This window comes from Mandrillus leucophaeus, unplaced genomic scaffold (assembly GCF_000951045.1).
Source record: "Mandrillus leucophaeus isolate KB7577 unplaced genomic scaffold, Mleu.le_1.0 Scaffold142, whole genome shotgun sequence".
NCBI classification, from domain to species: domain Eukaryota; kingdom Metazoa; phylum Chordata; class Mammalia; order Primates; family Cercopithecidae; genus Mandrillus; species Mandrillus leucophaeus.
The window spans coordinates 3600878-3612921 of record NW_012101388.1 but is presented as its reverse complement, the minus strand read 5'-3'; the positions used below and the strand labels follow the sequence as shown (position 1 = coordinate 3612921).

At 39.6% G+C, this 12044-nt stretch overlaps 1 protein-coding gene across 1 annotated transcript in view; it reads left to right on the top strand.

Moving 5' to 3' along the window:
• Positions 1-4152: 4152 nt before the first annotated feature.
• Positions 4153-12044, top strand: part of LOC105535153 (serpin B6-like) — a 14134-nt gene continuing 6242 nt past the window's right edge. Inside the window, exons 1-4 of the mRNA XM_011974149.1 lie at positions 4153-4317; positions 5200-5349; positions 9306-9423; positions 10130-10272. Of these exons, the coding sequence (XP_011829539.1) occupies positions 4153-4317; positions 5200-5349; positions 9306-9423; positions 10130-10272 (576 nt within the window). The remainder of the gene's footprint in view (positions 4318-5199; positions 5350-9305; positions 9424-10129; positions 10273-12044) is intronic.

The following is a 12044-nucleotide window of genomic DNA, read 5'->3' as shown; positions in this document are numbered from 1 at the left end:
AGCCATAAATATTCTAAACATTCTTTTAAAAGAATGAAACGAAATCCTGTCATTTGCCGCAACATGGATGGAACTGGAGGCCATCATGTTAAGCGAAATAAGTTAGGTTCAGAAAGAAAAACATTATCAGATGTTCTCACTCATATGTGAGAAGTGAAAAAGTGTATCTCATTAAAATAGAGAGTATATTAGTGGTTATCAGAGACTGGGAAGGAAGATTAATGGTAGAAATATACAGTTTGATAGAATAATAAGACCCAGCGTTTGATAAATCAGTGGGGTGAATATGGTTTACAATAGTCTATTGTGTATTTCAAAATAGCTAGAAGATAATTATTTAAATGTTTCTAGCTTAAAGAAAAGACAAATATTTAAAGTGGTGGACATCCCAGCATCACTGATTTGATCTTTATAAATTGTATGAATGTATTAAATTATCACATGTACCTGAAAGTATATACAGCTTTTATCTATCAATAAAAAATAAAAACAAAAAGTAAAATCCAGCTATTATTCTCCCTACCCCCAGTCATCTGAATCCTTTCTGTTCTCCATGCCTGCTCCAAAAAGGTAAACAGGGTTTTCACAGTCATTTGTATAATTGGTCAATGCCCTGAAATCCAATTCATATCACTAGACGACTGCATAGATTTGTCTATTTTTGATTTTTGTTCTGCAACGTGCAGCTTATTCATATCACTAGACGGCTGCATAGATTCGTTTATTTTTAATTGTCGTTCTGCAATGTGCTGCTTACTTCGATGTACCAAGAATTGGCACTTTTCTGGGCACTGAAGTAATAATTCACAGTTATTTTCAGGGACACATTAACTCGGGGTGGGAATGGGGCGGGGGGGTAATATTGCTTCCTGATTGAAAACTCCCAGAGAGCAGCGTCTTCGTTTTATTCTCCTGAGCGTCCTCAATGCGCCGCACCGGAAGCCCCCGCTGCCCGCGGGACTCGCACCGCCCTCCTACTTACGCGCCAGCTGGGCTGGGGAGGTGCCTGGCCGGGTGCCGACTCTGCCGGACTCCCTACCCCGCTAGGATCTGACAGCCGCCTCGGCCAGACGTCTTGTCCCCGCCACTCCGACCCGGTCTCTCCTCGCTTCTGGGCAGCGCCGCCTACAACTGGGGTACGTGCCTGGTTTGGGGAGCGGCTTCCACACGCGGGCACCACGTTATCCGCTATTGCGCCTAAGAAAGGGGCAGGAAGCTGCGAAGGTGCGCCAGGGATAGTGCCCACCACGCCTTCCTGGACCTGGGACGTTTTCCTGGGGCTTCCGGACGGCAGGGGCGTAGCTGCGCCGGACTGAGACCCCTGCCGGTCCTGACGAGGACGCGGGTGGGGAGGATGGGTGCGGATCTGGGGAGTGCCTGTCTGGGTTCGTCTCGGCTCACCCTGCTGGAGCTGGGAGACAGGTGCAGACATTCAGGCCGCCCAGCCCACCCTGCTGAAGTACTCACTGGGGGCAGGAGGAGGCGGTGACTCCTCGGACCACTAGGACCCCAGGACTCGGGGCCGTGCACCTGGAGGCCCAGGAGGAGGCAGGGCCGCCTGCGGGATGGGGGCGTCGGGGAGCCTCTAGGTCTGTAGCCTGGGGCCACCTGGCCACAGGTGACCCTGCAGAGAGCAGTGCGTTGGAAATTTCTGAGAAGAATGGAGACACCCGAGAGAGAACTAGGGGCGGGTCCCAAAGGCAGCCTGGACCCTGCGCCTCCCCCAACACCTTTTCCAAGAATGAGCGCATGGGTGTCACAGCCCTCTCTGGTCTCCAGAGTTTGGCGAACACCACAGCACTTTTGAGGTCGTCCAGGCCTGCAAGGATAATCGTGAGGGACATTCCACATCTGTTTTAAATGAACTCATTGCAAGATAAAATATTTCAAAATTCGTTATCCTTAAGCTAAGAGAAGATTGGGTGTGTGTGTGGCGGGGTGGGGGAGGGGGGTGCAGTTTAATCGTATTTCGATTTTGTCGTGTAAGATAAAATTGGCACTGGAATTAGTTTCTTCTCACCCATCCCTTAAAACTCAGTTTTGGAAAACATAAGTTATAGCAAATTAATATTCAGCACTGTAGGGGTCTAATTGTGCCTGGCGACGGAAGTGTGACTGAGAGCTGTAATCTCCCTGTTGTAGTTCATAGAGCTGATGTGTTAAGTCACGCAATGTGCACTGTGATTGATGTGAAACTAAGAGAGGAAGCAAACAGTGGGCAAGAGATTTTCGCAGATTTTCGGAGGAGGAAAGAGGATAGAAGAGTGAGACTGGTGCCCTCAGTGCCTTTTGTGGGGTGGGGGTGGGAAGTAACCTATAAAGAACTGTGAGGCTTCACGTTGGGGGCACTAATTACCTGAAATGACAGGAGGGAAATGCGGGGCTGAGAAATAGGGGCCTTGGTCTAAATCTGTTTACAGAATGGTTTGATCCCCTGATGCCAGTACCCACCTTGGCAACCAACCACCCTCCCTCCCCTAGTCAGCTACCCAATAGCAGGCCAATGTCTCACCCCTACAGGATCTGATGCTCAAACGCAGGGACCCACAGGTTCCGTGAGGGGATGGAGGAAGGCACCAGGCTGGAAACCAGCTAATGGCCAAGTGAAAGTCCCCTCAGTCCCCGACCCCACCTGCTTCCATACCACCAGAAGATTAGTGTCTCGAAAAACCTACTGGTCTCAGAAAAAAGACCTTCATTTCCTGGTTCCTCAACAAAATCGCATTGCAGTGAATCACCTTTCCCTCCCATAGCCTCCACCCTTACAACCAAAATGGCCTACCCATGTAAACAGAATTTCTAATCAGTGTTTTCATTTTAAACATGGACTGGAAAGTTCAGCATTTCTGGAAAAGCCCATGTATGAAGAGAGAGATCTAAATAGAGCAAACACTAACCACAATGGCAAAGACATCTGAGAAAGTGAGGCAGCACCAGAGGCAGAAGACAGCACAATAAAACTATAATTGACGTTCTCTAGGGAATTAAAACTGAATGCTGTGAAAAAGGAATAACAGGCCATAAGTAGGATTTTTTGGAAATCAAAATTTTACTAGCTTAAATTTTAAAAATTAATAGAGGCCAGGTGTGGTGGCTCACACTTGTAATTCCAGCACTTTGGGAGGCTGAGGTGGGCGGATCACTTGAGGCCCAGGAGTTCAAGACCAGCATGGGCAACGTGGTGAAACGCCGTCTCTGCCAAAAAATGCAAAAATTAGCCAAATATGGTGGTCATGCCTGTGGCCTCAGCTACTCAGATGGGTGGAGGGCCCTGAGACAGGAGGATTACTTGAGCCTGTGAGGTCAAGGCTGCAGTGAGCCATGATCACAGCACTGCACTCCAGCCTCGGTTAATCCCAGCTATTCAGGAGGCTGAGGCATGAGAATCACTTGAACCCGGGAGGTGGGGTTGCAGTGAGCCGAAATCACGCATTGCACTCCAGCTTGGGTGACAAGAGCAAAACTCTGTCTCAAAATACATAAATAAATAATAAATAAATAAAGCATCTGATTATTAGACTTCATAATTAATGCTTAAACATTAAAAAAATGACTTATTTGTTGTGTAAGCAGTATGCTTTACAGTTTAAGAAAAAAATTAGGTTTATCATATTGGAAAACAGTAAGTTGATCAATAACTAAAGTGTAATAGTAGGGAAAGTTGTTCTCTGCTTGTGAAAATTCTTTTTTGGTAATGAAAATTTTAGACTTTAAAGAATGCTGCACTCATCAGCAGACTGAAAGACTGAGAGATGAAAAATGGGATTGATAGGTTCTTCATATGTGGTTGAACATATAAAGTAATTACTAAAAATGTTTGACTGATCTGTAGAAAATTTAGGGGAAAATTTGCCAGAGATACATTGAAAACTAAAGAAATGAAGAAAAAGCAATATTAACATAAGGAAAAACAGCTAATGCCCCATTTCTTTGCTTGTAAAATGCAGATATTTACAGCACCTACCTCATCACGTTGTATGGATTAAATGAAATTTTGCAAGAAAAGCCCTAGTGTAGTTTTTGCATGTGTACCTATCACTGAACAAAAGTACTAACCATATTTATTAATAAATAAGAGTAAAAATACAATACATATGTAAGCCCACATTGATGTAATGTTGTTTTAAAATCCATTGTTTCAGGTTCACTGTCATGGACGCCCTATCAGAAGCAACTGGCATCTTTGCATTAAACCTTTTGAAAAAGCTAGGGGAAAACAACTCAAACAACATATTTTTTTCACCCATGAGCATGTCATCAGCCTTGGCCATGGTTTTCATGGGAGCAAAGGGAAACACTGCAGCCCAGATGTCTCAGGTACCTAAAGCCACTTCAAGACAACAATAAATGCTACTACTCAGTTGAGCTCTTCTTCTACATTTCAAGTCCCAAAGAAATTCCTCTTTTAACAGACAGCTTTGATAGTATCATAGGATGTGGATGGAGAGTTGGCAGGATGGAGCATGTTACCACTGCCTGACCATCCGTGGTGACTTGGGGTCACTCATGTGGGTGCTTCTGCAGGCTACTGGGCTAGAAGGTCCAGGAAGGTCTCACTCACTTGTCTGGGTCTTGGTGCTGCTTTGGTGGCTGGGGCCTTAGTTCCCTACAAGCAAGTCTTCCCATTCCTCCAGGCCTTTCTGTGTATCCTTGCTTTAGGACAGCTTGTGCTTCCTTACACCATAGTAGCTGGGTTATGAGAGAGCAAAAATGGAAGCTGCTAGGCTTTTTAAGGACAGTATCATGTCTGCATTCTGTTATTCAGAGCAAGTCACAGGACCAGCCCAGATCCCACAGGAGGGGAGAGAGACTCCATCTTTTGATGTCAGGAGCAGCCTGTGCATGCAGAGATGGAACATATGGTTGGCAGCTGTGTTTTCAGACAAACTACCACAAATAGTGAGCACAAATAACTAGATACATTTTGTTAGGATTTGCAAAAGGCATTTCCACTCATACTAATACTTAGAAAACTTTGGTTTCCTTTAGGAAGTAATTATAGGCAGGACTGAGAAGAGCTATAGGTAGGGAGACTGGGTGGCTTTCAAGACACTTTTCATCTTTAATTAATCGTCATTTAAGCTGCAATAAGGATCTGTAAACCTCTTAGTGCTAAGTTTAGTGTTGTGCCTATTTTTTGAAGTCAAGGAATACTGAAAATGTTATTTTCCCCTGTTTTTTTGTTTTGTTTAATTTCAGGCACTTTCTTTTAGTAAAATTGGAGGTGAAGATGGAGATATTCACGAAGGTTTTCAGTCACTTCTCACTGAAATTAATAGAACTGGCACTCACTACTTGCTTAGAACTGCTAACCAGCTCTTTGGAGAAAAGTCTTATGATTTCCTCTCGGTAAGTCATACTTGTTTTTCTTTGGAGAAAATAAAGATAGTAATGGGTGATGGACAGTAGTAGAAAGAATGTGGGCTCTGAATTCATACAGGTGGGCCTGAATTCAGGACTCCATTCAGGAACCTCATACACTCCTCTGATTCCGTTTTATCATTTATAAAATGGGTCTTAGAGCAAATACTGCCCAGTTTTGTGAAGCTTTAATGAGATAATCTTTATAAAAGAATTTACACACATTTACAATTGGAAAAGAATCAGCCAAAACAAAGAAATGATCAAAATGAGTATTTCTGGTAATTGCTTTGCAGATATTGTTAACGTTTATGTGCATTGTGATACTTTCTTAATGTTTTACACATTTTAATATTTTGCTTTACTTTTTAGACACTGAAAATCTTTTAAAGCTTACTTTTGGCTAATTATACTGGTCGTATTTGCTGACAGTGCTTTTATGACATTTAAATTTAAATTTTATTTTTTAAATGTATTTATTTATTTATTTATTTTTGAGATGGAGTCTCACTCACTCTGTCGCCCAGGCTGGAGTGCAGTGGCACAATCTCGGCTCACTGCAGCCTCCACTTCCCTGGCTCAATGATTCTCCTGCCTCTGATTCTCAAGTGGCTGCAATTACAGGTGTGTGCCACCACACCTGGCTAAGTTTTGTATTTTTAGTAGAGATGGCGTTTCACCATGTTGGCAAGGCTGGTCTTCAACTCCTGCCCTCAAGTGATTCGCCTGCCTTGGCTTCCCAGAGTGCTGGGATTACAGGTGTGAGCCACTGTGCCTGGCCACGACATTTTTATTTTTAAAAACCAAAACTACTCAAGTAATTTCTTGATATATGAAAACACATATAATGTATATAAACCATGAGTCGTCATCAACATATTTCCAACCCCATGACTCTCCTTTTCAATGTCAGAGCTTTTATAGATTTGAGGTGTATCCTCCTTCACATCTAGAAATTTTGCTTTGTGAGTTTTCCCCCCATATAATATTATTATACCATACATATTGCTTTATACTTTGTGGTCTTTTACTTAACAATGTGTCTTAAATTCTTTCCACCTCAGTCTATGTGAATCTGCATCACTCTTTTTAACCATTGTCCGATATTCCTAAGTACGGGTGTATCTTGATGTAGGAAACATTTCTTTCCTTGATGAGCATTTCAGCTGTATTTAAACGGGGCCATTACCGACAGTAATATCCTGTACACAGTTGCGTTCCTATGTGTGTAAGTTACTGTCTAGGATGGATTTGCAGAAGGAAGGGAATGAAGCTTTGAAGTTTTAATAAATACTGCCAAGCTGCTTACCACAGTACTGTTGCCATTTTACGATCCCGAAGGCATATTTGTAGAGTGTTCATTTCCACCCACCATCAGCAACACCGCATATTGTTAACTTTTAAAGCTTTTGGTTATTAGTGGAATTAAACAATTTTTCTTATGTTTATTGAGCATTTCTATCTTTTCTGCGAATTACCTATTTACGTATTATTTTACACATTTCCCCATGGGGATGGATGTCTTTTTCTTACTGATTTATAAGAATCATTTATGTTTAGGATATCACTCTTACTGTGTTATATGGTTTTATTCATTATTTTTCAAACTTGTTTCAGACTCTAAATTAATTGTTTCAAAACAAATTGTTATAAAGTGAAGGTTGTAAGGCATAAAGTCAAATATTTATAAGATTTGTATACGGTATTGTGATTTTTACAGCTTATTTTTGTAGTCTTAGCTACTATTAACTTTATTACCAGCTTTTTATTAGTTTTCTATATAAAGACAACCAAAATGTTAACAAACAAATATCCATTTTTGGTGACTATTTTAAGAAAATCATTGATATTTTAAATGTTATTTTGATACTGAAATGTAAAATAAAGAGATGAGAATTATTTGTCATCTGTTTCTCATTAATTAATTAATTATTCTTATTTCCAAGAATCTGGCACCAATAGCAATATATAATTAGATGTTATTTTACTTTGACTAGTGATGGCTTGTAAAATAGTAACTTAAAATAGCAAACAATTATTTTAAAACATGTTTAATAGATAAAAAGATCACCTAGGGGTGCAACAAGTCATCAATATGTGAGATTCATCAGTTTACTTTCAGATTATTTTTCATATTGAGAGATGTAAACAATTTCCAAACCACTGGAAAACAAGCAGAGCCAGCAATTTTGGCAAGGCATGAATTATGGGAGGGTTAAGTGAAATAATGTACATAAATCAGTTATGTAGTGCCTGAAACATACCAAGAATTCAAAAATGCTACATGAAAAGGTGCTATTTCATAGGAATTCACAGTTATCTTGTGAGGTGTAGCTATTACTGCTTCCTTGTTCTACAGGAGAGAACACGGAGGCATAAAGAGATTAAGAAAGTGTTTGAAGGTCACACAGCTAGTAAGTTGCAGAAATTGTGTTCCTAACTACTGTCACATTTCCTCTCCAATGCTATGCTGAAATAGAAGTAGAAAATTCTGTAAAAACGAAACAAAACAAACAAACAAAAAAACCCCACAAAATTCTGAAGAGGGGAATTAAATAGTTAGCTGTGAGTAGTTTGAGGGAAAGTTTGGCAAACAATTCTATAGTGCACGATCAATAAATTAGCTATTTCAGTCCATTTAATTTCCACCAAATTTCCTGCTTTTATATGACATAATGTAGGTTTTTGTTAATATTATAATTCTACAGACTATATTAACTAAATATAGTTTGATTATTTATTTATTTATCTATCTATTTATTTATTTATTTTGAGATGGAGTTTCACTCTTGTTGCCCAGGCTGGACTGCAATGGCACGATCTCGGCTCACAGCAACCTCTGCTGCCTGGGGGGGTTCAAGCAATTCTCCTGCCTCAGCCTCCCAAGTAGCTGAGATTACAGACGCCTGCCACCACGCCTGGCTAATTTTTTATATTTTTAGTAAAGACAGGGTTTCACCATGTTGGCAAGGATGGTCTTGATCTCTTGACCTCGTGATTTGCCCGCCTTGGCCTCCCAAAGTGCTGGGATTACAGGTGTGAGCCACCGTGTCCGGCATAGTATGAACTTTTTTTGCAAAGTTGATTGTAGTCTGAAACATTCACTATGTATATGTGGTTACTAAGGTTTCCATGAAATTAATTAAAATTAAATAAAATTAAATGTTTAGCTCCTCAGTCCAACTAGCCACATTTCAAGTGCTCAATAGCCGATGTGGCATTACTTGGGACATTGCAGATTTACACCATTCTCATCATCCCAGAAGGTTCAGATGGAGATTGCTGGCCTAGAATTGTATATTTTTCCAATATAATTTATGGAACGGTAGACTCATATTTATATTCTGTTGTTCTAAAATGAAGAGGCAGCCATAGCACTTGCTGTGTTAATCCTCACTCAACAAATTTAATAGTTTGTAGGAGTGTCAGATTTTATAGTCACAGAATCTCAAAGCCTTGAAAAACAAAGTTGAGTTCAACTATGTTCTTACTCATTTTCTGCCTGCGGGATTGGACTATTTCTCATAAAGGAGTGTTGAAATCTCCAATTATAAAAGTGAATTTATTTGTTTCTTCTTTTAGTTCTATCAGTGTTTGTCTGAAGTATTTTGATGTTCAATTATTAGGTGCATGCATGTAAGGATTGCTAGGTCTTCTTGAATAATTCTCTGTGTCTTTAATCATGTCATTGATGCACTGCTATTGTCTTCAGGGATCCAGCAGGTCATGAAAATTATTTGATACGCAGACCACTATATTACTTAGTTTACAAGCTAAGAGTAAATATTGCTGAAAAGAATTTGAACTTTTGGTTAATTCGTTATATTTGTAAATGTATATTTGTAAATCATAATATTATTGATTTTCTGATGTGGCACAATGAAGAAGTAAGCTGTTGGTATTGTTTCTGTAGCTATAAAATTATGTTGCTTGGTTTATCCTAGTGTTTTACAGATTCTTGCAGCAAATTCTACCAAGCAAAAATAGAAAACCTTGACTTTGTTAATGATGCAGAGACTTGCAGAAGACACATAAATGCCTGGGTTGCTGAAAAGACTGAAGGTGAAAATATATCGTTATTCTATTTCAATAATACTTTAACAGTTTTATAGTTAGTTTCTTTACAAAATTGTCAAATATAAAAGGAGTGATTTTTTCTCTAATTATGCAAATCTTAAAAATTTGTTTCTGAAATATTGCCAATGGATAGAAATTTTCTCTAGCTTTATCCCCACTCTTACCAAGTATCTGATGTTTCTCAATATTCAGTACGTTTCTTCCAGAACAATCTACATTTCAATTGACTTCTTTTCTGGTTAGTACTAAGTAGGTTTTATTTTCATTAATAATAATAAAATTTCCTTCTTCTTAATTTAAACTGTTCTTTACACTTGCTACAACTGCTCACTTTTTTGACAATTCTTTGTTTCTTTCTTTATGCCATAGTCACCAATTATTCCTTTCTACCTAATCTATTATCAGTTCATCCTCTGCCTATAAATATCTGCTTGTTTGTTTTATGCACTCTTTTCAAGTTGTGGAATTCTTCTTCCTAGAGCTTATATTCAATTTCAACTGTTCGTTGCAGTGTTGTTACTATGGTTGTTTTAGGGACAAGCATCCCTTTACATGGTTATATTTCATGACACCATGAACTCCTTTCATGCATAGTTGCCTTCTCAAAGAGACCACACAATCTGAATATCCCTCCTGATACAAGCATCAAGGAATACATTTAGGTAAATGGTTCTTTAACTCTTCTTTACAGGTAAAATTACAGAGGTGCTGCCTCGAGGTTCAGTTGATTCTTTGACTAAGCTGATTCTCGTGAATGCCATCTACTTCAAAGGAAACTGGGATCATTCATTTGAGAAATACAAAACTAGGGAAATGCCTTTTAAAATCAGCAAGGTGAGTATTTTGCACTATCAAAGGTGATTTTAGAAACTGTCCTATTGGCTTTAACACCTGCAAGAAGCTTAACTTCAATAACTTTGACTGGATATGACCCTTCGGTAGTTCAGCAGCTGGACTCCCCTCCAAACCTTGAGACTTTTCTCCTTCCCTTTGTCTCTGTTTGGTGTCTCAACCAATGTGGTTACATACTCCCAGGCCTCTGGTCCAGCACCCTATTTCATCTCATCTATACTGGGTACTATCTATACCACAAATCTGAGTGTACAGAGTGTACAGCCACTGGCTTCCCAAAGCTTGTGAGATAAAGTTCAAACTCCATGGTATGATGTGATCCTTCATGATCCGGATCCTGCCTGTTTCTCTATCTTCATTTCCCTTTGTACCTTCATGCTCCTTTCTTTCTGCCAGCGTTCCCTCCGAGATGCCTTTCTTGACAATGCACCTCCCCAAGCTGTCTCCTCCTCTAAGCTGTCACAGTGACCCCTACCTGTCTCCCTGGTGGCATTGGAGTGGTTGAATCAGGTGTCTTCTTTTCCTGCTCTGCTTGTTGCTGTTTGAGTGTAGAGAATGCTACAAGTGCCTGACACACCCATGTACTCAGTAAGTACTGAACCAATGAATTATGTTCAGTCTTTTTTTTTAATAATAAAGATATTAAACAAGCACAAATTTTTGCTTAAAACCAAGTGAGCAAAAACACATACACAGGACAGACAGAGTTTAGCTACCTCCAATTTTGAATATATTATTTGCAGAAGGCTCTTTATCTTTCTCTAAATCGTGTTTATTCTTTCTTGTTTAACTCTAGAAATGTTTGGACATACACAAAAGTAGACAGAATATGTTAATTAAGGTAATTACTGATCATTGACCATTAGTTAAATCTTTCAGGCCAATGTAAGCCAAAGTCTTCAGTTTCTCAAGAAATGTATTTTTTTTCTAGCTTTATTTTGAAATGAACTGTCATGTTTTCTCCTGGCAAAATATTTCTCTCCTTGAAATTTATTTTAATAAGATGTATGTTAGGATGTCATTGAAAACCCTGCTCATAGTGTTTACACTCCTGAAGTTCATCTCCCTTAACAGGAAGTCTGGAGGTGGTCAGAGGCCAGGGCTGATGTGGGATGTTGGTGAAACTTCCAGGGACCAAACCTCTCTATTTCCGCTATGTCATTTTTAGAACATTACCTATTTCCTCATGGTCTCATGATAGATCAGGCATTAAGCCCATAACGCAGGCAAGAAGTTAGAAGAACATATACCCAGTAATGGGATGGCTGGGTCAAATGGTATTTCTAGTTCTGGATCCTTGAGGAATCGCCACGCTGTCTTCCACAATGGTTGAACTAGTTTACAGTTCCACCAACATTGTAAAAGTGTTCCTATTTCTCCACATCCTCTCCAGCACCTGTTGTGTCCTGACTTTTTAATTATTGCCATTCTAACTGGTGTGAGATGGTATCTCATTGTGGTTTTGATTTGCATTTCTCTGATGGCTAGTGATGATAAGCATTTTCTCATGTGTCTGTTGGCTGCATAAATGTCTTCTTTTGAGACGTGTCTATTCGTATTCTTTGCCCACTTTTTGATGGGGTTGTTTGTTTTATTTCTTGTAAATTTGATTGAGTTCTTTGTAGGTTCTGGATCTTAGCCCTTTGTCAGATGACAAGATAGAAAAAATTTTCTCCCATTTTGTGGGTTGCCTGTTCACTCTGATGGTAGTTTCTTTTGCTGTGCAGAAGCTCTTTAGTTTAATTAGATCCCAT